The 27,127-nt window shown below is 40.1% G+C and overlaps 1 protein-coding gene across 1 annotated transcript; it reads left to right on the top strand.

Annotated features, from left to right (window-relative positions):
- Positions 1–259: 259 nt before the first annotated feature.
- Positions 260–23,937, top strand: XRCC2 (X-ray repair cross complementing 2). The gene is made up of 3 exons (XM_030854281.2): positions 260–380; positions 12,518–12,599; positions 20,995–23,937. Exons 1-3 carry the CDS (start codon positions 342–344, stop codon positions 21,714–21,716), a joined length of 843 nt encoding a protein of 280 aa, XP_030710141.1. The 5' UTR covers positions 260–341; the 3' UTR covers positions 21,717–23,937.
- Positions 23,938–27,127: the final 3,190 nt, after the last annotated feature.

The raw sequence follows: 27,127 nt of genomic DNA on the forward strand, positions 1-27,127 counted from the left end.
TGCTCAGTAAGTGTTCTGTTAATACTTTAAAAAAAAATACATGCTGCTAGTTCTACCCAATAAAAACAAATGGAAATTTATGAGAGGGAAGAAAAGAAAATCCCCAGTTACCTCCCGGTCTCCTAGGAGACGTGGTCTGACGTCAGTGAGCGGGGCGGGGGGCGGTCGCACGCCCTGCTGCGCATGCCCGCCGGCTCCCCGGCCGAGGGCGGGCGCAGTGCGCATGCTCGCGCCCGGGTCAGCGGGTTAGCGTCTCTGACTGGCTGCGGGGCCGAGGCCGCGCAGTAAATGGCGACGCTGGCGGGAAAGTTGAGTGGCTGTTGCGCCGAGCCTCCGGGGCGATGTGTAGTGACTTCCATAGGTCTGAGTCTGGGACGGAGGTGAGAGCTGCCGAGGTGGGAGCTAGGGAGACGAGAACAGGGCCATGGGCGGGCGAGGGAGCCCCGAGGGCGCGGGAGGCCGGGGCGCCCCGGGGAGGAGGAGGCGCGCGGGGCCCGGACGCCGACGAGCCTAGAGCCCCGCCCCCCAAACCTGTGTCCCCGGAGCCGGCCCCCGAGACCGCTAGCATTACGGGCCAAACCTGTCATGCGTGAACCAGTCAGACATGGTACGGTGTGCAGGAGAGGCTAGGAAAAAGCAGGGGATCGCCAGGCGGAGTGCTCATAGACTTTTCTAGAACAGTGGTATCTGAGTAGGTGGCTCCACCTGTTGCCTCTGTTCTGTACATCTTTTGCTTAGGGCCTTCAGCCTCGCTATCGCAGCTTACATTTCCAGCCTGAGCATCCAGGGCCACACAAGCCATGTGGTGTCTGCAAAGATTTATTCAGGAATTCAGCCGGCAAGTATCAAGCACTTATTACGTGTTAACCGCTGATTAAAAAACGCAAGAAACAGCTTCTGCTTTTGCAGGACAAGTAAGGGAGGCTGCCTACAAATTACAGGACGGTTGGTAAATCGTGCCGTCCAGTCGAGGGGCGGGCAGCCTGGAAGACTAACTGGGAGGAGGAGGGGACAGCTGAGGTTTTTAGGGACCTTTGGATGGTCGGTGGCTTGGCAAGGAGGGGGTGGCATTCGGGGCAGGGAGTTGGAAGTATGTGGGTTCTGCCTTGAGCAAGGGCGTCACTGATTTAGGGGAACTGCAAGTGGTTCTCTGTAGACGGACAAAGCTAGTGGGGAAACAGTGTTGGGAAGTAAGCAGAGGCAGAGGCAGGTTATGGAGGATCTTTTATACAGAGGAGGGAGGGGAAGCGATACCTTCTTAAACGACCAACAGGCTCTTTCTGTGAAGGACTAGAGTAGATAGTCTATATTTAGGCTTTGTGGGCCGTTCGGTCTCGGTCACAGCTCTTCAGCTCTGCTGTTCTAATGTGGAGGCAGCCAGAGGTGTGTAAACAAACGAGCATGGCTGTGTGCCAGTAAACCTTTTATTTTTTAAACTTCAGGATTTGGCCCACCGGCCATAGTTTGCCAACCCTTGGGCCTTCAGAGTAGAGGTGCTGCTCCCTGTAAGAACTGCTACAGTTACAACCTTACTGATTGAAATGATAATTTGAAACGCAGGTTAAACTCAGATGACTTTTGCAATCAGAACAAGCCTAACATCCAAAAAATGAGAGCCCAGTGCAGTCGACGCACTGAACAAAGAATTTAGCATCATATCGTTTGCCTGCCACGGCCGTCTGGAGATCCTAAGCAAGATTAGCTCACTCATATTACTGTGGAGTACAGTGGGGTGGAGGGGAGAAGATTAGGGAGCTGGGCAGTTGGTGCCGCTTCATTCTTTTTCCTCTTTGTCATCAAAACCAACTAAGCAGCCCTCTTTTCCCTTAAGTGCTGGGCTCTGTATGGCCATGGCTTAATTTCTTTGGATTCTATTGTCTTTCTTTGTACATCAGTCTACTAGATGGATCCTCCCTGGAGGCATTGTGTTGAGGAAGATATCTGAGGTCACAAATTATCCCAAGAAGCTGAAATAAACTACTTAATTTTTTTTTATTTTTAAAAAATATTTATTTATTTATCATTTTATATATTTATTTTGGCTGCGCCAGGTCTTAGTTGCGGCATGCGGGATCTTTAGTTGTGGCGTGTGGACTCAGTTGTGGCATGCATGCAGGATCTAGTTCCCTGACCAGGAATCGAACCCAGGCCCCCCTGCATTGGGAGCGTGGAGTCTTACCCACTGGACCACCAGGGTAGTCCTGAAATAAACTACTTTAAATTTTTAATTCACAAGAATAACCACCTTATAAAATAGCTAACCTTTCCCACATCTTGTGAGTAGTAGGGAAGAGACATTTCATACATGTCTTCCAAGAAAACAGTCGCAAAGAATTATTTTCCTTTAACAGATTCTAGGGATGCAATTTAGGGTAGGCCAGATAGCTGAGTGGAAAACTTATATAAGGAGCCCTTGGTTTAAAGACACACATTGGAATGCAATTTACAGTAGAATATCTGTTCTTTACCTTACTTTTGCACAGTAACAATGGCATTTTTTACTTTTACATTCCTCTGACAGTATTAGAAAAGATTTTGGCAGTATTTTGGTATCATCCACCAAATGGCTTCGTTTGCGCATCCTTGTTAAGTAGTGGTGTCCTAAAGCGGTCCGCAGCCTTTTGGGCACCGAGGACCGGTTTCGTGGAAGACAGTTTGTCCATGGGTGGGGGTAGGGGTGTTGGTTCAGGTGGTAATGCAAGCGTTGGGAAGCAGCAGATGAAGCTTCGCTCCCCCGCCGCTCACCTGCTGCTAACAGGCCTCGGGCCCAAACCCCTCCGAGGCCCGGGGGTTGGGGACCCCTGGTGTACTTTACATTTTCTCAAAAATGCTGAAAATGCCTCGCGTTTAAAAGTAATCAATGGATAGATTCAAAGTGTCCAGTTTTGGTTGTCGTGCACAACATACTGTTTCCTCTCTTTAACCTTATTATGATAGTTTATATTAAAGTAGTACATGCTTATGACAGAAAATTCCAGTAGTGCTGAGATGAAAAGTAGGAGACTTCTCCATCCCAATTATCATTTCTCAGGGTGGATTTTTACACATTTTCCCAGAGGTTTTCTAATGGCATCATTTTGGGGGCTGAGATAGAGAACCCTGGACCATGGCTGTAGTCTTGGCTCAGCCGGGAGCAAGCTGGATGATTTTGGATGTTATTAAACCTTGGCTTCTACCTTTGTAAAAGGAGGGCGGTAGATGATGATTTCTCAGTTGTCTTTCAGCTGTACTCCTAGGAGGTGGGTCCCTATATTTCTATGTGTCCTTTCACCTAAGCACAGTATTCCCTGCACGGTAAACACTTGATAACTATTTATTAATAATAATGACTGGTTTTCTTTTTTTTAAATTTATTCTTTGGCCACACCGTGCGGCTTCTGGGATCTTAGTTCCCCGACCAGGGATTGACTCCACGCCCATGGCAGTGAAAGTGCAGAGTCCTGACCACTGGACCACCAGAGAATTCCCTGGTTTTCTTTTCTTAGAAAAGGTTCAGGGTGGCCTTTTTGCCAGAGGCAAATATTAAATAAGAAAATATTTAGCATTTAATAATATTCTGGTCTCGCATGGTAGACTTAGAACAACATCTGTCCCCGTCTCTCTTTGCTTCCCTTCTTACCCAGAATAGAATCAGTGCTCCATCATTACCGTTCCTCCATTATAAGTACTTTCAACTTCCCTGTCCCTTTCAATCCTAACCTACTTTCCTAACTGCGGTTAAACCCAGCTGTCTACTTTCACTGTCTACCCACTCAGCTGAATATTGCTAAAGAAAATCACAACCAGGCCGACTGATTTCATTTTAAATTTGTAACCATCAACTTCAAGTGGACTCCCAGTCCACTTGTGTTTTTCTAGAAAGTAATTCACTTTCTCCGTACAAAACACCTGTCATCAAATCCAACCTTACGCCTGAATTCCAGACACACGTGTTCTAGTATCTTCTTGACATACCCACATGGATGTCTCATAGGCATCCCAGACTTAACATGCTCATCATGATTGACTCCTGGATGCAGAGAAAACATGAAAAAAATTTTAATATGCCCTACACTGCAGTCTTGGTTTACCACCACACATGTACACCCAGCCCCAACCTGCTTCCTCCCAGGCCTTCCGTATCTTGTCAAACGGTGAATTTGTTCTACCTGTCGCTCAAGCCAAAAACTAAGTCATTCTTGAATCCTCTTTTCCTCTCATATCAGCCCACATCCATTCGCACATCCTGTTTTCTCTGCCTTCAATATATGTCATGGATTTGACCATGTTTCACTGCTTTTTACTGCAGCCATTCCTATTCCTAGGAACTGTCACCTGCTTGATCACAGTAACCTTCTAACTCGGCTCTGCTCCACCCTGTTCACACTTATTCTAACATATTTTCCACATAGTATCCAGGGTGATCCATTCAAAATGTAAGCAGACTCTACTGTTCAAAGTTTTCCAGAGGCTCCTGTATCATTTATAGTAATATCCAGAATCCTGTTTCCTCCACTGATGCATGATTTGCAGATCGTATGATTTGCCCTTCATTCCCGCCTCGGATCTCTTCTCCTGCCTTTCTGATCTCCTCTTCCACTCTCCCTCACTCTTCTTCAGACACACTGTTGTCTTTGCTATTCCCTGAATGTGCCAAGTGTGCTTCAGCCTCAGGGCCTTTACAATGCCTTCAGAAATTGACACGGTTCGCCTCTTCACTTGCTTCATGTTTCTTAGAGGAGAAGCTTTTCCATCCAGTATAAGGAGGTCCTTCCTACTGTTAATCTTTATTCCTTTACTCTGTTTCTTTTTCTTCGTTACACTTACCACATCTGACATCTTATATTGTTTATATGTTGTCTTCCTCCCCACCTCCCACCCCTGCCAATGAAGGGTGGTGACTGCTCTCTGTTGGGATTACTCCTTTAAGTCTTAGTGTTTAGAACAATATTTAGCCCACAGTAGGTGCTCAATAATTGTTTAATGATAAATTTCATGCCTTCCCTTCTCTTCCTTCTCCTTTCTGCCTTGCCTCATGTGTCATTGAGAAAACAAACAAAAAAAATCACAGGAACTCCCTTATTTTTTCCTGTTGTCTGTTACTGATTTCTAGTTTGTTTCCATTATAGTCAAACATACTCTGTATGACTTCAGTTCTTTTATGATTGTTGAGGTTTGTTTTATGGCCCAGGGTGTGATCTAGCTTGATGAACGTTCCATGGGCACTTGAAAAAAAATGTACACTCAGCTATTGTTGGGTCAAATGTTCTGTGTATATGAATTAGATCCTGTTGGTTGTGTTGTTCAGATCTTCTAGTAAGTCTTTTGGTTTCTGAGAAGTGGGTGTTGAAGTCCCAGCTAGTGAGTTTGTCTGTTTCTCCTTTCAGCTGTATGAGTTTTGCTTCGTGTATTTTGGGATGTGTCTGATACGTACACATTTAGGATCACATGTCTTCCTAGTGGATTGATCCTTTTATCATTATGTAGTGTCCCTCTTTGTCTCTAGTAATTTTCTTTGCTCTGAAGTCTACTTTATCGGGTAGTAATATAGCAATTCCTGGTTTTTCATCAAGTCTGTATTGATAAAAAGTACATGTACTGATTTTCTCTGAATTCCTTCCTGTAAAGTAGAATATTTTTGCTTCTAAGAAAGGGCAGGTTCTCCACTTGTGATATGAATTCCATCCACCCCACTCCACTCCCTCAAGGACATCACTCCTGCAGGTATCCCCACTTTTTCTGTCTTCTGCATCTGCAGTCTTCGTTCTACCAATCACTTCTATCAGTATCCTAACATAAAGCAGTCCACACAAAACAAACCAGAAGACTCCCTACACACCAGCCCCTACCAGCCCCATTCCCTTCCTCCTCTGTAGAGCCCTCCTCCCTTGTGCTCTGGCCTGAGCCTACTTTTCTCTCGTTCACTCTTCAGCCCACTGTTATCTGGCTTCTGTCTCCATATTCCACCAAAAGTGCTCTTGTCAGGGTTACCGTCGAACTTCATGTTGCCAAATGCTCATTTCTGAGCACCCCTCCTCCTACACTAGAAACAGCAGAATATGCACTTCCTGCAGGCAAGCTGTCAGGACCCAGGATGGGGCCAATCAATGTGTGTCTAGTTCCTGCTCTCAAATTAACCCATTAGAAAAACCTCTTCTTCCCTGGGGAAGAGAGAACAGGAGGATGGGAGCATACACCAGAGGTATTCTCCAGTAGAGGTCCTCACATACAAGGGAGGTGGGGGAGGGGTAAGTGTCCTTCCAGTGTTAAGCTTCTGCAGTTTTGATTCTGTGCTTTATTGTCTCTTTCTGGGATCTTGCATATAGTTGATTATTCTGTCTAAATGACATTTTGAAGCATAGTCTGATATAACTTCCTAGTGAAATCTTAACTATGCATTTAATGAAATTACTAACTGGTAGGATGTCATAAATTTAAAATTTAGTCCTTATAAATTCTGCTAGAAGTGAATGTTTCTTAGGTACATATAGTAATTTTTGCTTGACTTTTTATATATCTATTTTTCCTTCGTATAGGATGATTGCTTTTTTTTTTTTTTTTTTTGCCGTACGCGGGCCTCTCACTGTTGTGGCCTCTCCCGTTGCGGAGCACAGGCTCCGGACGCGCAGGCTCAGCGGCCATGGCTCAGGGGCCCAGCCGCTCCGCGGCATGTGGGATCTTCCCGGACCGGGGCACGAACCCGCGTCCCCTGCATCGGCAGGCGGACTCTCAATCACTGCGCCACCAGGGAAGCCCCGGGTGATTGCTTTTTAAAAAATATTAGTTGTAAAGGCAGCAGCTCTTTGGGGCCTATACTTAGAAACAATGGAATTTTTATGATTTAGTATTCGAGTAACAATTGTCTTTTCCATATAGTTTAGACGAAAGCTTTATTAAGAGCCAGGCCAGTACTCTGCCCTGAAGGGCGACTGAATTTTCTAAGTGGCAGAGGAGCCTAATTTCACAAGTGAAAAAGAATTAGTCCGTGAATTTAAGGGACTACCATGGTAAGGGCCCAATTTTGCACTGATCACATACATGTTAACATAGCTGCTGCTTTCCCTTGCCATCCTACACATTCCAACTCCTCTCTTACTTTCTGTATGTTATAGTTAACACAGATTTGCCTGGAGTGAATTTCCTCTGTATATATGTAATAAAACTACTGAGAATTGTATTCAGTTTGTAGTGGAAATCCAGACCTGTTATAGGGCGGGGGTGGGAATATTTGGTTTAGAGTGTTTGCTTCTTTAGGTAGACTTTTATACTTAACTGGTTTGAAACCTTGCTGCTGGGGTCCATCTGTAAACAGATTTAATCACAAAAGGTCAGGGGAAATGAGCCTTTATCCAAATGACAATTACATACACATGTTTGCCTTAATGTCATTCATTTCTGGTTAATTTGATCTTTAAGCTCTCCTTCCTGCTCTAGTGTAAGCTTTTCCATAACCAAATGATGTTTTAAAACATCTGTATGGTACGTGTTCTACTTAACAGGCATTGAAGCTATATGATTGTCTATAAAACAGACTTTTGTTAATGAGTGTTAAGAACTTTGATGAAAGCTGTAAGAATACTCAAGGACTTTTGTTTAGTAGAAGTTTGCATAGATTGTCCAAACATGTGAAAATCTATGTAGTTGGAGGTTCTTTTTACTCTCCATCCTCCCCCAATTCTACCTACCTGTGACCTGTTTACCTTCAACTTAATAGGTAGCTACTAAGTTTCTGCCAAATGTAAAGCATTTTGGAATTGGTGGTGAGCCAGTTCCTTTCAAGCTCTTAGATCCAGATGAGGGAGACTGGTAGGTAATGTGTTCCTAAGTATAGGAATGGCTTCATGGAAGGAGCTGGCCCTGAGGAATGTGTAGAATTTTCATTCTTTCAATAGTCTAGGCCTTAGAGCATTTAATTGAGAGAATAGGGAAAGGACATTGCTCTATCAATGTATATTTTGTACGTGCCTGAAAGAACTACATGCTAAATCTCTCTTTCAGAGTTAAAGTTGCCTCTCACACAGATTAGAATCGACTATCCCTTTTTTATGCCTTCACAGAGCCCCATGTTATTTCTATTGATATTATAGCACCTACCATACTTTATCGTACTTTTTAAACCTTTGACTCTCCCTCATTAAATTCTATGAGGATAGGAACTGTGTCTGTTGTATCTATGTAAGTAAGGTGTTGTATCTATGCACCTTACTCAGTTCCTGGAATACACTTGACTTGCTTGAAATTTTTACCAAATAATATCTGTATAATTGACTATTACCCCTTTTGCAGACCGTATACTAGCTCCAGTATTGATGTTGCTGTTGAAAACATTTGGGGTTCCTTGTGGTGTTAGAGGGAGTGCTAAGAGAGATGGTCGAGAGAGACCAGATAATTGCCTAGACAGGACCTCAGATTGGTTTGATCTTCGGCAGAGTAGGTCCAAAAACTGTCATCCCTGTACTCAGATTTTTTCAGACTCAGTGATACTGATTCTGAGGCTGTGTAGCACAGGGGAAGAATTCCAGGCTTGGGGAGCCAGAGATCTCAGTTAAATCCCAACTCTGGCGTCTACTAGTTTTCTCATCTGAAAAATAGAATGATAACAAATAGAGTTAATGTGATAATTAAAGAGATAATGTATATAAATTATGTACCACAGCAAGTACAAATAGTAGCTATTATTAGTTAGCTATTGTTATGATAATAAAACCTGGCAGATACTGATTTACAAACCAAATGCCAAATCTATTAATTTACAATATTAGTGAACTGCCAAATAGAGTAAAATTGTTGTGTCCACTGTGTATTCTTTCCCAGTTAGGAAATTTGCGCTCAGAAAGGTTGCTTAGAGAATCAAGAGAAATAGTTGAATTATCTTAATAGCTACCATCACCCTGCTTTGTTTGCCTGATGCGTTAATCTACCCTAAAAGGATTAAACTCTCATGTCAAACAGAACTTACTTTGGTTCCCTTTACCCTGGGTTCATTTACTCTTTGCCCTTCTGAAACTCTAGATTGATTCTACCTTGCTTCTTTCAGCTTATTGCTCAAATCTGGACAACATCGTTCATTTTAGTTTACATAATGGTCAGGTTAATGCCAAATTTTTAGGATATTTTCTGCTTAGGTTTGTAAGATATCTCATCCCATCAAGTGACTTCTATAAATTGTTAATATTATCTATTTTTGTCAGAGTTAATCTATTTCCAAATTCTGGGAGGTACTTTCACTTCCTCTGTATTCGGTATACTCTGCTTTTGGCATTGTAAAACACTGTTTGGAAATTTCTCATTGATAGGTAGTTTTCATCCTTTGAAAATGAATTTGACTTTTTAGTAATAGTGGAAAGTCAGATGCAAATCGGCAAAGTCAGCCAGTTTGATAAGAGGAGTAATACCATTTTTATCTAAGAGTCCTGTCAATAAAATTCTAATCCTTTTCTGAATTCTGTCTTACAAGGAATTCTCCAGAGGAGAATTCTAAAATATCTTGAGCAGTGACAGTAAGGGTAAACGGTTGGAGTAACTTCTCACTTTAATCATTCTGATGAGGATGTTGGTCATTTGTATACATGCTTTTAAAAACATTTTATAGTCATTTCATGTGTTCCATCTTGTCCACGAAAGTTTCTCTGTCTTCTTCTTTTGGACCCTCAACCTTCTAACCCAGTGGTTCTCATACTTTTTGGCTTGAGGACTGAGTTACAGCATAATAAATGGTTCAGTATATGTCGTACAAAATGGTCACCACAGCAGTTCCGGTTAACGTCCATAACCAAAAGGTTGTTGTTTATGTGGGTTATATCTGTCAGTGAAATGGAGAAATTTAAAATACTTAGTGATTTCACCAATGCTTTAAGTATTGGGATGCTGTCAAGCTCACGGTAGTGGATAAAAGTTTTCCAAAATTCAAATTTTATCATTGGCAACAAATACTGTCAGTTTCCTTAAAGTGACCAGCTGACTTTCTTTGTTTTCAGTAAAACGTCTGCCAAATAACAAAGTCTGTGTAATCCTAATTTGTCTGTCAGTCATTCTTTCAAATAAAAGGGTGTTTTATGAAAAAGTATGCAGCTCAGGTAATCACACAAGTGCTTTTCCTAGAGAAAAACCATTGTATTTCAGTTCGGAGCAAAAGTGCTTTCCTTGTCTGTGTGTGAACTTGGGGGAAGTCCCCAAGACTGCCTTCACTTCAGACACCAACTGCAGAGTTCCAGGTTCTCGTGACCTCACTCATTCTGACATTAATTGCATGTTTGGGGGTCCCCAAGACCACCTTCAGGTTTAGTGATTTGCTGGAAGGACTTACAGAATACGCTGAAAGCTTAGTCATGGTTATAGTTTACTACAGCAAAAGGATACAGATTAAAATCAGCCCAGGGAAGAGACATAATGGGGCAAAATCCAGAATTCCAAATATGGAGCTTCCAATTGTCCTGTCCTAGTGGAGTGTGGACAGTGCTGACTGTCCCCAGCAACAGTGGGGGACAGTATGCCAACCAGGGAAGCTCCCCTGAACTTTGGTGTCCAGAGTGTTTATGCGGCTTTGTCATGTAGACATGGTCAGCCCCCCAACCAGCTGGCCTCTGTGTCCAGCCACTGTGCAGAGGTTGAGCTGACCCAAAGCCCTCACCTTTAGGTGAAGATACTTGTGAGACTATCTGGTGTGGCTCAGGGCCCCCAGGTAAACAAAGACACTTTTATCAGCAGGATTTTCCAAGAGGCTTAGAGATTATCTCCCAGGAGCCAAGGGCAAAGGCCAGACCTCTCTTTGGTCAAGGTTAAATTCTTTCCTACTAATATGTTTCCCACGTCGTCACAGGGAATATTTTCAACAGTACTCAAAGGTTATGATTTAATATGGAGTCAATACTTATTTACTGCCACATCAAAAACATTCTTATGCAAAAATAGTTTCGCTTGCTTCTTTGTTCTTCTGTGAGTGGTGAAGAGTACCGTGTGCACTAATATGGTTTGATGCCACTGCCTTGATTGAGCTGGGTGCCAGCAGTGTTACCCACCTTTGCTGCTGCACCATCAGTGCAAGTGTCAGCATAGTGAGAAAAACAAATAATGTCTTAATATTTATGAAAATAATTGACCACAGGTTTGCCCTCAGAAGCTCTGTTCTAACTCAAAGCACTCTTGAGTGTAGTTAGCAGTCTTTAGCTTGTTTTGTGATAAAATCTCATCTCCTAGAGGACCTAACTGCAGGTTCTTTGAGGGTAGCTTAATTATCTTCATTTCTGTAGTCTCCATTTTACCTGCCATAGTGCTTTGTACATAGTAGACATTCAGTAAATATTTGCCAAATTAATATATAGAACCTTTTCATCACTGCAGGAACTCTTTCAAAAACTTTTGCTTCTGTTTAAAAGAAAAAAAAAACCCACAAAGGATGACTGCTTTTCTTCGTTTGTGATACGGGTTTTTGTTGTTTAGAAGGGTTGTCAAATCTGTACTGTTTCCTTAGAACCTTGAGAATCAACTTTGGTTATATTTCCCACGTTGACATTTCAGTCTGTCTTGGAATTTTGCTTCCTGTAGTTCTAGCTCCTTCTGTCTTGTTACAGGCACTTCTCCAGGTTAGTGTGATGAACTTGAGCCTTTTCTCCGCATCTGGCTTTGCTCTCAAATCCATCCCCTCGGTAGCCACCAAGATGATCTGTTTGAAATGCAGATAATAATAGCTTATGCTTACTCTGTGCCAGGCACTCTCGGAACACACTGAATCCTCAACAGTCTTGTGAGGGAAATAGTTTGTTTTGCTCACTTTACTGATGAGAAACCTCAGGCCCAAAGACCTAGCTGTCTACTCTTAACTGTTCTAGATTGCTTCTAAAACCCCTTGCTCTTATCTACAAGCCAAAGAGCAAACTCCTAAAGGTGACATCCAAGACCCTTTGTGATCTGACTTCTGTTCTTTTAGGACTTCATTATCTCCTGCCAGTTTCGTGCCACAAGCTCTAGCAATTCAAATATGCTTATAGTTTACCCACACACTGTGCTGATGTCCCATCTGCCAGGTATGCCTGCTTGTGCCCTGTTCACGAATTGACAAATTCACTGGGAGCTTCTCAGGGAAGTTCTTCTCCACCTTTCTCTCTGTCTTACCCCCCCCCCCACTTCCCTCCCCTAGATAAGGAGCTGGCGATATAATGGGCAGACAGATTAAAAGCTGATACCTGATAACAAGTGTGGTGAGCAGAGTGAGAAAGATAATTATAATGAGTAAGGAAGGTAAATACTTTGCAATTAGCAGTTTGGTGCTGTGTCCCAAAGACCCTATCAGCTTCTTTGAGGGCAGGGACTCATTTTATACCAACTGTATATGGTACATTAACAAAAAATAAAGTATTTTCTGAATAAATGAACACAACTTTTCTCCTAAACTGTATTTTCTATTTCATAATTTCCTTCAGATCCTCAAAATGATGAAAAGCCTCTTACAGACTTTTGGAAAATTGAATAAATGTCGATTTCTAGGATTTTATATTTTTAAACAATGAGTTTTCCTTCTCTTTTTTTTCCCTTTCGCAAGCTCCTTGCCCGACTGGAAGGTAGAAGTTCCTTGAAAGAAATAGAACCACATCTGTTTGCTGATGAAGATTCACCTGTGCATGGTAAAAACACAATCTCAAGCCAAAATATAGTGTCATAAATTAAGTTTTATAAAACAAGTTTTTCCCCCACGTATGTTCATATACATACACACACTTCTAGCAACAGCCTATATAGGTTACACTGTGAAATTAAAAACTGAGAAAGATGATGATGAGACACTTTTTTTTTTTTTTTTATGAGACACTTTTAAGCCTTCATTATCTGTGTCAGATGAGATGGGGTTTGGTTTATTTGCAGTTAAGTCTTCAGTATGAAAACCTCTTTTATCCCAGCACAGTATTTAATGGGAGTTTTGTTATTTATTTTTATTCTTTACAAGTTTGAGAATCACGGGAAAGTCCTTCGGTACTTGGTAGCTCTGTTAATATTTTTGCGATAGGGAGAATAATACCCACTTGTTTTACTGGCCCCTCTACACTAGGGAGAACTAGAAAGAAGGTAGTGTGCTTAGGTGGTTTTCTTCTTTTTTAATATAACAGCCTTCAAGAGATACAGTTCACCCATTTAAGTGTACAATTTGCACACTTAGGCATCTGTCGGCACAATCAATTCTAGAACATTTTCTTCACCCCAAAAAGAAACCGTTGCCTATTACTAGTCACTACCCATTTCCTTTCACATCCCTTAGCTCTAGGCAACCACTAATCTACTTTCTGCCTCTATAGATTTGCCTTTTCTGGACATTTCATGTAATTGGAATCATACAGTATGTGGTGTTTTGTCACTGACTCTTTCCACTTTGCTTAATATTTTCAAGATTTGTCATATTGTAGCATGCATCAGTAGTTCATTCCTTTTTATTGAATAATAATATTCTGTTGTACCCATTCATCAGTTGGTGTGTACATTTGGGTTGTTTCTACTTTTTGGTTGTTATGACTGATGCTGCTATGATCATTTTGTGTACGAGTTTTTCTGTGGAGAAATGTTTTCAGTTTCCTTGGATAATACCTCTGAGAGGGACTGCTAGGTTGTATGGTAACTCTGTGTTTAACCTTTGGCAAAATTGCCAGACTGTTTTCCAAAGTAGCTGCTTGGGAATTGCCACATTTTACTTGCCACTATCAGTGAAGTGTATAATGGTTCCAGTGGTTCCAGTGAAGTGTATAATGGTTCCAATTTCCCCACTTCCTGCAAACATGTTACTGTCTGTCTTTTTGATTATAGCCTTCCTAGTGAGTATGAAGTGATACCTCATTGTGGTTTTGATTTACATTTCGCTGACGGTTAATGGTGTTAAGCATCTTTTACCACAATAAAAAAACAAAACGTCCTTCTTTGACTCTAATAACAATTTTTGCCTTAAAGTATACCTTGTCTGATAATAGGCTAGCCACTTCAGCTCTCTTTTGGTTACTGTTTGGTTACTATCAGCCTTGTGACATGAGATGTAAAGTGTGCCCATTGTAAACAACCTATAGTTGGATCATGTTTTTTTATTCCATTTTGTCAATCTGCCTTTTGTCTGGACAGTTTAATCCATTTATTACTATTATTAGTTAAGATAGGGTTTATGACTGCCATTTTGCTATCTGTTTTATATGTGTCTTACGTCTTTCGTTTCTCTATTCATCCTTTACTGTCTTCTTTTGTGTTAAATAGATATTTTCTAGTGTAGCATTTTAATTCCTTGTCATTATTTTTACTTTTTTTTTCTTTGAGTTATTTACCTCGTGATTGCCCTGAGGATTACAATTACCATCTTAATTTATAACAATCTGGTTTGGATTAAATACCATCTTAATTTCAATATTTTATAAAAAACTTTGCTACCGTATAGCTCCATTCCTGTCCCCTTCCTTTGTGCTTTTAAATTACATATTTATATACGGTATGCCCTTAAACACACTTAAAATTTTGCTTAGTTAAAATCATTAAAATTACTTAATGCAGTTGTTTCTTAAATCAGATGAAAAAATAATTAAAAATATAAAAATAATTTAATAATTATTTAATAATTTAATAATCTTAAATCAGATGAAAAAATAATTAAAAATATAAAACACTTATACTGTCTTTTATATTTACCTATGTAGTCCTATGTTCTTTATTAACTCATTTGGATTTGTTACTGTCTACTGCTGTCCTTTCATGCAGCCTGAAGGACTCCTTTTAGTATTTCCTATAGAGCATATCTGTTAGATAAAAAAAAATTCTAAACTATCAATAATAAATGACAAATTTTGATCAAACATGTTAGACAAAAGATTGAACTCTTTTTATTCTATCAGAAAGGATATTATTAAGTTGAACCTTACGAAACTGACATTAAAACATAGGTTCGAGGACTTCCTTGGTGGCGCAGTGGTTAAGAATCCTCCTGCCAATGCAGGGGACACGGGTTCAAACCCTGGTCCGGGAAGATCCCACATGCCATAGAGCAGCTAAGCCTGTGTGCCACAACTACTGAGCCTGTGCTCTAGAGCCCGAGAGCCACAACTACTGAGCCCACGTGCCGCAACTACTGAAGCCTGTGCGCCTAGAGCCTGTGCTCCCCAACAAAGAGAAGCCACCGCAATGAGAAGCTTGCGCACCGCAATGAAGACCCAGTGCAGCCAAAAATAAATAAAATGAAAACAAAAAAAAAATAGGTTTGAAGCACAGCTTATACATTTGAATATTACATTTATAGAAACTTTAAAAACACCATTATGTTCAGTCACTAACAAAAAAGTTTACTTAAAACTATGATAGCTCTTAGAGCTATAAAACTGGTTAGATGAATATTCATGGGAGCAACAGCATACATAAGACTGGGATTATAAGAGTAATTTATCAACAACAGCAGTTTATCAGAAACTGTTATAGGGAAGCTCAAGTTGAAGCTGTAAGCGATTTAGCTGTTACAGGGGTCTCTAATGCTGTTGTAAAACATATTTTTAATACTTTTTTGGGATAGTACTTATTCAGTACCATATACAGACTCATTACCTCTTCAGTACTATAATGATTGTACTCTACAAATTCAACATATTTGTTATACAATTAGTAGGTTGGTACCTAGATGGTGTATTTTTTTGGCTTTTCTTTCTTTTACTTATTTTGAAGGCTCTTTAAATTCGTAAACTTACTCCGACAATCTGTTACCCAAACCCCTTACTCATTCTATTTGTGAGAGTAACTATCAAGGCCAAACCATCCAGATTTTCTGATTTAGTTTAATTTGTCTAATGTCAAACTGTAGAGGTGATTTTTTGGGGGGTTTTTTGGGGGGATTGTTTCCTTTAACTACCAGTTGTAATATGCAGTAGTTTGCCTGGACTAGGGTGAGATTTTTTTAACAGCTCACAGAAACTTACGAGATAGTGATTCAGATGCAGTTAAAAGGACCGTGTCCCCTCTACAGAACATAATGTTTGAATATTATTATTATTATTACTTTTTTGGCTGCATTGGGTCTTCATTGCTGTTAAGCGGGCTTTCTCTAGTTGCAGCGAGTGGGATCTACTCTTCGTTGCAGTGCACGGGCTTCTTATTGCGGTGGCTTCTTTTGTTGCGGAGCACAGGCTCTTAAGTACGTGGGCTTCAGTAGTTGCGGTGCAAGGGCTCAGTAGTTGTGGCTCGAGGGCTCTAGAGCACAGGCTCAGTAGTTGTAGCTCACAGCCTTAGTTGCTCTGCAGCATGTGGGGTCTTCTGGGACCAGGAATCAAACCCGTGTCCCCTGCATTGGCAGGCAGATTCTTAACCACTGCGCCACCAGGGAGGTCCCTGAATATTATTTTTGATCTTATGATTAGATAGTAAATGTTTATAAAAATCAGTGAAATTGATTTCAGTTCATCATTAAACATATTTGCAGGGAATCTAGTTCAAGAAGTTAATGATAGTATTCATGTGTAATTTCCAAGTTTGCAGATTTTACTTACCCAGTTGTTATAAATGACCTTTCCCCCCACTTTGCTAGTAATCTGTAAAAGGATAGGAGGGTTTCTATCTACCTAATAATCTCTTAGCCAGCCTTAAACTTTGCCTCAGTTTAACTTGTGCTGAACCAAGGCTCTAAGGAGTCCATATTTACACCACACCAGCTAGTCCCTCGTTAACACATGGATTTAGAAAGCCTTGTTAAACCATGTAGGAAAGCCTTTCTCTTTTGTGTTACGATGAAAAATGTTCACGAGCACCACCCCTCTCTCCAAGAAAATACTTGGCAAACTTTTCATTTTTTCCCGTTCTAAGAATCCAGAAAATATCCAGAGATATCTCAGTTACCCTCTGACCAATAGCAAGTATTTCTAGCTCTCTGTGGAGTCCCTCCTCTTTTACTTCAGAATATGTTACATTTCTCTTAGCTTAATTTATCTTCATTTGACTCTCCAGCCACATGGAACTGCTACTGAATTTTTTACTTTTTAAATGAGCCTAAACCATTGTGTTCTTTTCTAGTCCCTGATGTGTCCCTACCTTCCCCCACTCTGATTTCTCTCCTTGCTCTTACTCTAGAGGCAGTGACTGCTCCCTGTGCTGCCTTTTCAGCTTATTGACTTCTTTTTTTTTTAATAATAGACTTTAAAAAAATATTTATTTATTCGTTTTTGGCTGTGTTGGGTCTTAGTTTCAGGACGTGGGAGCTTTCATTGCAGCGTGCAGGCTCTTTGTTTTGGCGCGCAGGCTTCTCTCTAGTGGCACACGGGCTCCGTAGTTACAGCACACAGGCTCTAGAGGGCGCGGGCTTAGTTGCCCCGCGGCATGTGGGATCTTAGTTCCCTGACCAGGGCTCGAACCCGTGTCCCCTTCATTGGAAGGTGGATTCTTACCCACTGGACCGCCGGGGAAGTCCCTCAGCCTATCTGCTGAGTATCTGAGTCTTCAAAGTTTGGTTCATAAAATGTTTACATTAATGTGCTTTTGCAGGCTGCACATTTACCGCTATGCGGTTACTATCCAGGGCCAGTTTAGTGATCGGTTTCCTACCCTCCCCTGCCATGTCTTTATTTTTAGGACTTTTCTGCTGCATTTAGTATTATTTAGTACTATTTCTACTAAATTTCTGTTTTATCTGTCTTTATGCTGACTTCTCTAACTGTGGATCTATCCAAAGAATTGAGTTTTGGCCCTCTATCTTAGTTTTAGGTTCACTCCCACCCCCCCAAAGAGTTTTCTGTTCTCTATTTCTGTGTAACTTATTCCTAGATTGCTATATCCAGCCTCTTATTACTGTTGTGAATCTTAAATCGTAGTGGCTGTAGGGTATATTTATTTGTGACACCTAGAGATACATCTTAACTTACCATTTTGAAAGCTAAATTTTTTTTTTTGAAAGCTAAATTCTTGTTAGGATATTTACATGATTATGTGAATTAAAAATCTCTGCTGGGCTTCCCTGGTGGCGCAGTGGTTGAGAGTCCGCCTGCTGATGCAGGGGACACGGGTTCGTGCCCCGGTCCGGGAAGATCCCACATGCCGCGGAGCGGCTGGGCCCATGGGCCATGGCCGCTGAGCCTGCGTGTCCGGAGCCTGTGCTCCGCAATGGGAGAGGCCACAACAGTGAGAGGCCCACGTACCGCAAAAAAAAGAAAAAAAAAAATCTCTGCTCCACTTATGTGTTTTTTTGTACACAGCACTTCCAAGCCTGTCTCTGAGAACTTTTAAATCACTACCTTAGGTTTAACCCTTACCTTCTAAGTGAAGGAGGCTGAAGACTTGATAGAAATGAAGTGTCAGCACAGTCGGGCCCAGGGGCAGCTGGCCTTCACACCTGCCGACTCTGCTAACCAACGCCCACATCCCCACCTGTAACTCCCTACCACACCTGCTCCCTTTCAAAATGCCGTGTTCCAAAATTGACTTTCTTCACCAAATGAGAACTTACGTTTTCATTATTTAGATTTCTTCTAAGAAATTCTTAAGAAGAAAGTAACCTGATGAAATGCATTCAAAAGATACCGTACTTTGTGCTGGGGATAGTGTATTCAAGTCCCCACCTTAAAGTAGTGAACAAGAAATAGAATCAGTCAAGCAAATCATCAAAAATGATATAGCATGTTAAGTGTGATGACAGAAGATGATACAGTTTGCTCTTCCCACCTCAGAGTGTTGTTACTAGGATCCAGCGAGATACGCAGCCGTCCCTTTTCATTTGGAAAGCGCTATAAAAAGGTTGGTTACTGCTTCTCAGCCTCTTAGGCTGCCTTTCCTGGGGAAAGGAGAGAAGGTGCTTGTGTGTGGCCTGCTTGTCGGTCTCCGCGTCGTGTTTCTGCGTGGTCCTCCGTGTCCTCCAAACCACTTTCAGGTTAATCTTGCTAAGCTGTGTTTTCAGCTTTCCTTCACTATCATTAATATTGGTTCGGTGTTAATGTTTCTTCATCTAGTGAGTATAGCTTATTCTCTTTCTATAATAGAGGGCGGTAAAAGATTTTTATTTGGGGGCAGGGAGGATTTCCACTTAGCTCATCAGTTATATAGTAGGAGAGAGTAAGTGGAACATCTGGATTGAATATAGTTTTAGTCACTGTGTTAACTTTTAATAAGGGCATCCATGAACAATTGTTAATATGAAAATAGTTTTACTCCTTGAGGCTGGAATCTTGGGGGCAGGGGTTTGGGGGAGTCTTTAATTAAAATTTTGAATTGCAGATTGTATATAAGATTATAGTGGAAATTGGCTGAAGTTTTATACTACCTTAAATATGGTATGGTGACAGATTGCTAGGTTTCTTACACATTATTTGTGAATGTTCCAACATACAATGGTTTGTTAGGAATAGCAGGAAATAAAGTAACTGGATTCTCAGATCGACTTGTAGTTTGTTCAGGGCCTAATAATCTGCATTTTTAACATAGTGTTTCCAATTATGTAGTTCAGCCGTAAATTAAGTGGCAAACAGGGACTTCCCTGGTGGTCCAGTGGTAAAGAATCCGCCTTCCAATGCAGGGGACGTGGGTTTGATCCCTGGTCGGGGAACTAAGATCCCACATGCCGCAGGACAACTAAGCCCGCGTGCCACAGCTACAGAGCCCACATGCCCTAGAGCCTGTGCGCCACAACTAGAGAAGAGAAAACCCACACGCCACAACTAGAGAAAAGCCCATGCGCCACAACGAAGAGCCCGCATGCCACAACTAAGACCCCATGCAACCTAAAATAAATAAATAAATAATAAATAAATCTTTAAAAAACTAATTAAATGTCAAGCAAACAAGAATTGGAAGGCCACTGTTTAGAGTGGATTTTGAAAAGCTCTGGAGGCTGGACAGTTTCCCCAGGTGTTTTATTTTACCTGTGCTGTCCTCAATGAAAGAGAGTTATTGGAAACTATATAGAAAGAGATTTGGGGTCTTCAAAGTTTAGAGTAGTTGACTTTGATTTATAATGCTAGGAAAATAATTCACAGTGCAGATGTCATTTCAGCAAGACAGTATCAAGCGATACTCATATAGCAAAGGGTAACTGAAGGCAGTTTGGAAACGTGCAGGGGTGTTTTCACCTGAGGGATGCAGTTGGCCCTTAGGGCCTGAAAGCTGTGGGTCCTTACTGCCTTGTATGTGTGAAACTGTACCATCAAGAACTGTTCCACCCATAATGCCAGCAATTTTGAGAAGCCCTAGTTAGGGACTGTTTCACTTGCACGTAGCAGAAGTCCAGCCAAGTGGCTTATTTTTCTCGCACAGGTATGGAGGCAGGCTGGTGTGCGAGGTTCCTTATTGTCATCCACGTCCTGGGTGCCTCCTGTCTTCCTGCCCCACCCTCTTTAGGGTCTGCCCTTCTCAGTGTATACCTGTCATCTTCGCTGTCATCTCAGAGGAGGGAGCGGCAGAGCAGACAGAAGTGGTGCCTGTGTGAGGACAGCACAACTTGGAAACCCCAACAGACATCCACCTGTGTCTCATTGGCTACAGCTGTGCTGCCTGCTGGCCTCTCGTTGCAAGGAAAACTGAGAAGAATCGTTTTTAAGCTGGGCACATTGCTTTCCCCCCAAACTGGGGTTTTATACTTAAGGAAAAATGAGAAACTGGATATGGGATAACTAACTACCAGAAATGGTGTGTGCAGTAGTCAGTAGCTTTTAAAAGACCCTAGATCTGTGGCACTTCATTCTTAGTGCTGTAATGTCACCAATTTAAGTGTGAGTGTATGTGGACCCCTCACCAGGAGATTCCCTTAGGCCCATTTCAACCATGTCATTTTGTTTTTCAAATTTTCTTTGTGCTAATTAATAGCCAACACCTTTCTCAGAGGTGAAATTTAGTGATTTACTTTTTATTTCCTTATTTATTTGTATTTGCTTATACAAATCCGTTTTGGCAAATGGATTTAGATTTTCTTTCAAAAGGAAAAAATTTCAGTAAATGTCTTTTTAAACATTTTTGCACACTTTTCATTTTGTAGGCTGTCATTATTGTAGGCTATCAAATGCTGCTGCATTTTGACTGACATTTTTAAATTTTACACAGGTGATATTCTTGAATTTCATGGCCCAGAAGGAACAGGAAAAACAGAAATGCTTTATCATTTAACAGCACGGTGTATACTTCCAAAATCGGAAGGCGGACTGGAAGTAGAAGTCTTGTTTATTGACACAGATTACCACTTTGATATACTTCGGCTTGTTACAATTCTTGAGCACAGACTATCCGAAAGTTCTGAAGAAATAATCAAATACTGCCTTGGGAGGTTTTTTTTGGTGCACTGCAGCAGTAGCACCCAGTTACTCCTCACACTGTACTCGCTAGAAACCATGTTCTGTAGCCACCCCTCCCTCTGCCTTTTGATTTTAGATAGCCTGTCAGCTTTTTATTGGATAGACCGTGTCAATGGAGGAGAAAGTGTTCACTTACAGGAGTCCACTCTGAAGAAATGTTCCCAACTCTTAGAGAAGCTGGTAAATGAGTATCGGTTGGCTCTTTTTGCAACAACACAAAGTATAATGCAGAAAACCTCAAGCTCAGCAGAAGGGCCTTCTTGTGCCTTTAATCGCCAGAGTGATGTGGATGTAGACTATAGACCCTATCTGTGTAAGGCGTGGCAACAAGTGGTAAAGCACAGAATCTTTTTCTCCAAACAAGATGATTCCAAAACGAGCAACCAGTTTTCTTTAGTTTCACGTCATTTAAAAAGTAACAACTTAAAAAAGCATTTTTTTATTATTGGAGAAAGTGGTGTTGAGTTTTGTTGATATGTATCATAAGATAGTCTTTTTGTAGGATATTATGCAAATTTTAAAACGTCTTTAATAGGCCAAAAGGGTTTGATTCTAAAGTTCTTAAACTCTAAGGGAATTTAACATAACCGTGTTTCTATACAGAATGGATTTCTTAAACTAGTACAGTAGAACCTTAGACTCTTCTTCCCTAGGTTGTTGAAGATTATTCAAAGTGATAATAACAATTAAGCTATATTAAGTTGTTTTAAGACTAAGTAAATAAGATATACATTTCAGTCCAAATAAAGTGGAATATTCTAACTTTGTGTCACATTTCTGGAATTCAGTTAAATACTTGTTTAGGAAAGTTGAAATGCATTTCTGATTTTTCATATGTAACTCCTTTAAGAAGCTGTAAATTTGGAAAATGTTTCTGTAGAGCTGTTATTTCTGTAAAGAGGATGAAAACAAGGAGCCTACCCAATCTGCCTTTCACACCAAAGACGATGGAAAGTCAGAGCACTTTGATCTGTTTTACTGAATTCAAAGATGGAGCTGCATTATGCTTGAGCTTCTGTATAATTTTTAAAACACAGGGAAATAAGATACCCATTCAAGGAGTTCTGTGAATATTGAAATTTTCATCTTTCTCGTTAAGTGATAGATAAATGCTAAAACTATATAGTAACTGTATGTTACTTGTGTTTTCTTACCCATTTAGAATACTTCAGACATACTCTGAAATGAATTGAAATGTTTCCAGCTGAGAGCTGGACAAGGCTGTATATACTTTGGCCCAGTAATGACCAGAAAGGGGAGCATGCACCTCCAGGGGCACACAAGGTAGTGTATTGTGGAAGAGGAAGAAAATTTTAGAACTTTGATTTATATATTTTAATCTAAGAAAAGATTAAATTATATCAATATTTGATATTCAGATTGACCCTGGCACTCACTCAACCTATATATCAGATTGCCTTATGTCACATGTATATTTGAGGTATCCTGTGGGAAAAGTGGGAAGAATTGACAGTGGTGTTCTCACAGGTATGTTCATTTATATGTAACCTATTTAGTTAAAATTAACTGTACGTTCACTTATCTAACGAAGATTCTTTATAAGGGCTTAAAGGATCATCTTCATAATGCAGGCACAGCAGATGTAGCATCTGCTGTCCATACCTGGAGCTCCTGGAGCTTACCTGCAGTTCCCCAAACCCAAAGACTTCTGAAGGTGTCTCTGGACGCCAGAGCCTGCTGCATGGGGCCCAAACCTGGCAGTCCTTAAGCAGTGAGGGTCAGGATTCGGTAGGTGAATGCACCTGCTTCCTCAGCCCTCAGTGAGGACAACGACACATTTCTCAGGGTGGCCCTGGTAGGACTGATTCCCAGTCACGTACAGCAATAATCTGTCCATTAACTCACTGTTTATTACCTCCCATCCTTCCCTCTCACTTCCCCACTCTCATGGGGCTCCTGGGATTGTCTCCCTAATGAGCAAATCCTTGTCTAGGAACTACTTTTGTTGTGGGTTGAGGGGGAACCAAACTGTTGGCAGGCGTCAGACTAACAGCCCCTCTAGGCTCAGTATTTGCTCTTTAGCCACATTATGGAATTTAAAATGATGGCATTCTAATTGGCTGTCAAGTTAAATTACATTGGATCACATTACTGTCATTCATACCCGCTTACCTGTGTGCCATCAATAAATGTTCTCTTGCCATTAATATACTTTTAAATATTTACATATTTTATCCATAGTTCATCCTTTTTCAGCTTATGTTTTTCTGTATGTTATTACATGCAATACATGTTACACATAAGTAATTTATAAATATTTGTATGTTGAGGGAATATGCTTATTTTTCCCCCATAAGAGTGTGTGATCAGTAAGAGTGACAATCTCTTGCTGTAATTAAGAGGACTTCTCCTTTTAGCTGTTGAGATGTGAAAATTCAGCTACCTTCCCTGTCAAGCGCTGGGTGTGTGTTACACGTGTTTATGAAAAACTTAGCGACTCTTAGCAGAATTCTGGCCTTGGCTATGATAGGAGTTTCCATTTCTCCTCTGTATAAATGAAGTGCTAATTTAATGGGCTGTTATTCACAGATTTATAACTTATTCTTCAGGAACATGATTAAAAAATAATGAACTTTTATATTAACTTAAATTATCAATTATGTATTAATGTGTCAGACCAAAGACTTAGTTATCTTAAAAAGATTTGTTATCTAACATGTTGGAAGGAATTAATCCTGGCTAATAAAAAAGTCTTTTAAACTAAAAGTTATACCAATGGGATTTCTTGAACACTGTAGAAAAATTAATACTTGTAAAAAGAACCAACCTTAAAGGGGTAGAAGCGGCACATCCTGAGCCACAGGTGGCGGATAATGGGGATGCTGGATGGGGCCAGAGGAATAACCGGAGTGAGGACTACGGATCCTAGGATAGTTATCCCATTTACTTGTTTAAAAGGGGGGATCATAAAATACATTTCTTATAGGTGCACTTCTCAGGGAGACCATTTAAAACATGCATATGAAAGATGTTTCAGATGTTCATCTGATAAATGCTACAGAAAGTCAAGACAGTGCTCACCTTATCACTTCCATTGTATAAAGTTGTCAGCTTTCAGCTCTCAAATGCTGGATTATTAATATCATTCCAGAAAACTTTGATGCAGACTACTCTTCTGTATGGATTATCTAAGAATGAGGATGAAACAGACATTTTCAGATGAACAGAAACTGAGAATTTACCGCCAAAATTGCCTCACTAAAGGAACTTCTGAAAGATGGACTTCAAGGAGAAGAATATGATCCCAAAGCCTGAAATGTAAGAAGTAATAGTGAGTAGAGAGAATAGTAAGCACTTGGAGAAATCTAAAGAAATATTGATGGTGTAAAACCACATCCAATTTATGGGAGGAAGAAACGATATAAAGTAGCAATTCTAGGCATCCCATTGCCTATAAGCCTAGTACATAGAAGGTAGGTAATTGAAATTATATCAATCTAAATAGCTTGTATTATTCTGAAGGAGAGTAAAGATATGGACCAAGTTTAGACTTAAGTATTAACTTGACAATTTGAAGAGCTGCTTCCAAAAGAAACAAATTAATATATGCTCCAGTAGGATATGTTGAGGCAAAAGGGAAAAGAGAAAAACAAAAAATGAACCAACACAGAGAAAGTGGATAGGACAAATGAGCACTAAATAATGCGGTAGAGATAAATCCAGTTATAAATGTGTTGAACTCTTCTGTGAAACATCTTGGGTAATTAGGCCAGAGTTTTAACAATCTGCTACATGCTTTTTAAGGAAGTACATCTGAAACCGAGACACAGAAATGCTGAGAGCCTAAAGATTAAAAAGACCGGAAAAGTATCAAAGGAAGCTCCTGGAGCGTATAAATAGACTTTAACTGTGGTAATATTTTCTGTCTTAACTGGTTAATGATGGAAGGTTTAGTTTACATGTCCTTTGTAAGATAACTTCAAAAATATAAAGCAAAAATTTAGAGACTACAAGGAGAAATTGACAGTCACCATCATGGTAGACATTTTAATATACCTGGGAGACCAAGCAGTTAAAAAATCAGTTAAAGAGAGAGAATCTAAGCACAAGCTCAAACTTGATGTAATAAACGTATGTAGAACTCTGCAGACAAAATGAGAATGCATATCTTGAACACAAAAGGAAAATTTATGAAAACTGATCATGTGCTATGAGAAGACATCAAATTTCAGAGAGTCAGTATCATGGAGATCATTTTTCTTCATTATAATGCACTTGTCAGAAGTTGACAACAAAAAGGATAACTAGAAAGTTTCCAAATTTAGAAAAAAGTTTAAATTTCTAAATAATCAATAGGTCACATAAGAAATCATATTCACAATTAGAAAATACTAACATACAAATTGTTAGAAAAAGAATAAACACAAAGGACACAGGAGAAAAACTGAGTAGAAATTACTGAAATAGAAGACACGAGAGAAGCAACAAAGTCAAATGACTGCCAAGAGCAAGGGCTCAGACAGTTTTCAGAGCGAACAGGAAGGCATGACTGTAAATAGAGCGGAGACTTTCTATCAGTAACAACCGGTATCAGTAAATCTGAAAACTGAGGCAGTGGACACATCAAAACAATCTCAAAAAAAGTCCCTGAAAAATACTGTAATCATTACAAGACTTGAATCAGTAATTTGAACTCTCCCCACAGTCATTTAGGGGGACTTCCAGTAATAGCAGAATATGTCGCTACCAAAACAGATCCTCTCTGGAGGATGACAATATCATTCATAGGCCTCAAGTTATTTTTAAAAGTGAATTCTTAAATGCAGTGTCCAAAATACAATCTCAGGTATTACGACACACAAAAAGACAGGTCTCTATGGGTGAGAAACTGCAGAAAGAAATGACCACCCCCGCCCCCACAGACATGAATGTATATATCAACACATCCACAACTCATGCAGACTAAGAATACATGGGAGGAACGCCATGAGTCAGGAGTCGGGTAAATGGAGTGGGTGTTCTAAGGTCCTTACATTGTCTGGGAGAAGGAAAGGTATCAACATTAGACACTGATAAAGAGATTGCGTCTTATGGTTTCTAGAATAACCACTCAAGAATAGAAAAAAAAGGTTATAATTTTTCACATTAAAGGAATGGACAAAAATCCTCCATTAAATGCGAACTAAGAGAAGGCTGGTATATGTACAGTAATACCAGACAAAAGATACTAAGGTAAGGATAGAAGGTATCTTTACTAGAGGTAAAGAAAAAGTGGAGTTGATAAAACTTTCAATTCACCAGGATAATACAGACACACAAGGGGAATAGAGACATTGAGAATTATGTTTGGAGATTTTAACACCCGAGTAATTGGTAAACAGTAAACAAAACAAAATCAGTAAGGATACTAAAAATAGAACAGGATGATCCACAGACACCACACCACTCATCAAGTGCAGAATACATTATTTTTCAGCATGCTTATAACACTTTTTAGGGACCATATAGTGGGCCATAAAGCTGTGTCAACAAAATTCAAAGGATTGAATCACAGAGTAAGTTCTCCAGTGCTGATACAACTACACCAGAAATCAGTAATGAAAAGATCATAGAGAATCTGCATATATTTCAAAAGTAAGGATTAAACTTCAAAATAAAATAGATTGGAGATATCACAATAGAAAATATAAAATATTTAATTCACTAATGAAATTTATATCAAATATGAGGAGTATTGTTAAAACAATACTTAGGGGGAAATTTATAGCCTTAAACCCTTTTGTTAGATCAGATGAAAGGCTAAAAAAGGAGCTAAATAAGCATTTCCTTAAAGAAGAAAATGAATAGTAAATTAAATCCCCTTCCCCAAATAAAAGAAATGTAATAACAAAAGCAGAGATAAATAAAATGGGAAAAACGTAATA

The sequence above is a fragment of the Globicephala melas genome, chromosome 9 (genome assembly GCF_963455315.2).
Source record: "Globicephala melas chromosome 9, mGloMel1.2, whole genome shotgun sequence".
Taxonomy (NCBI): Eukaryota; Metazoa; Chordata; class Mammalia; order Artiodactyla; family Delphinidae; genus Globicephala; species Globicephala melas.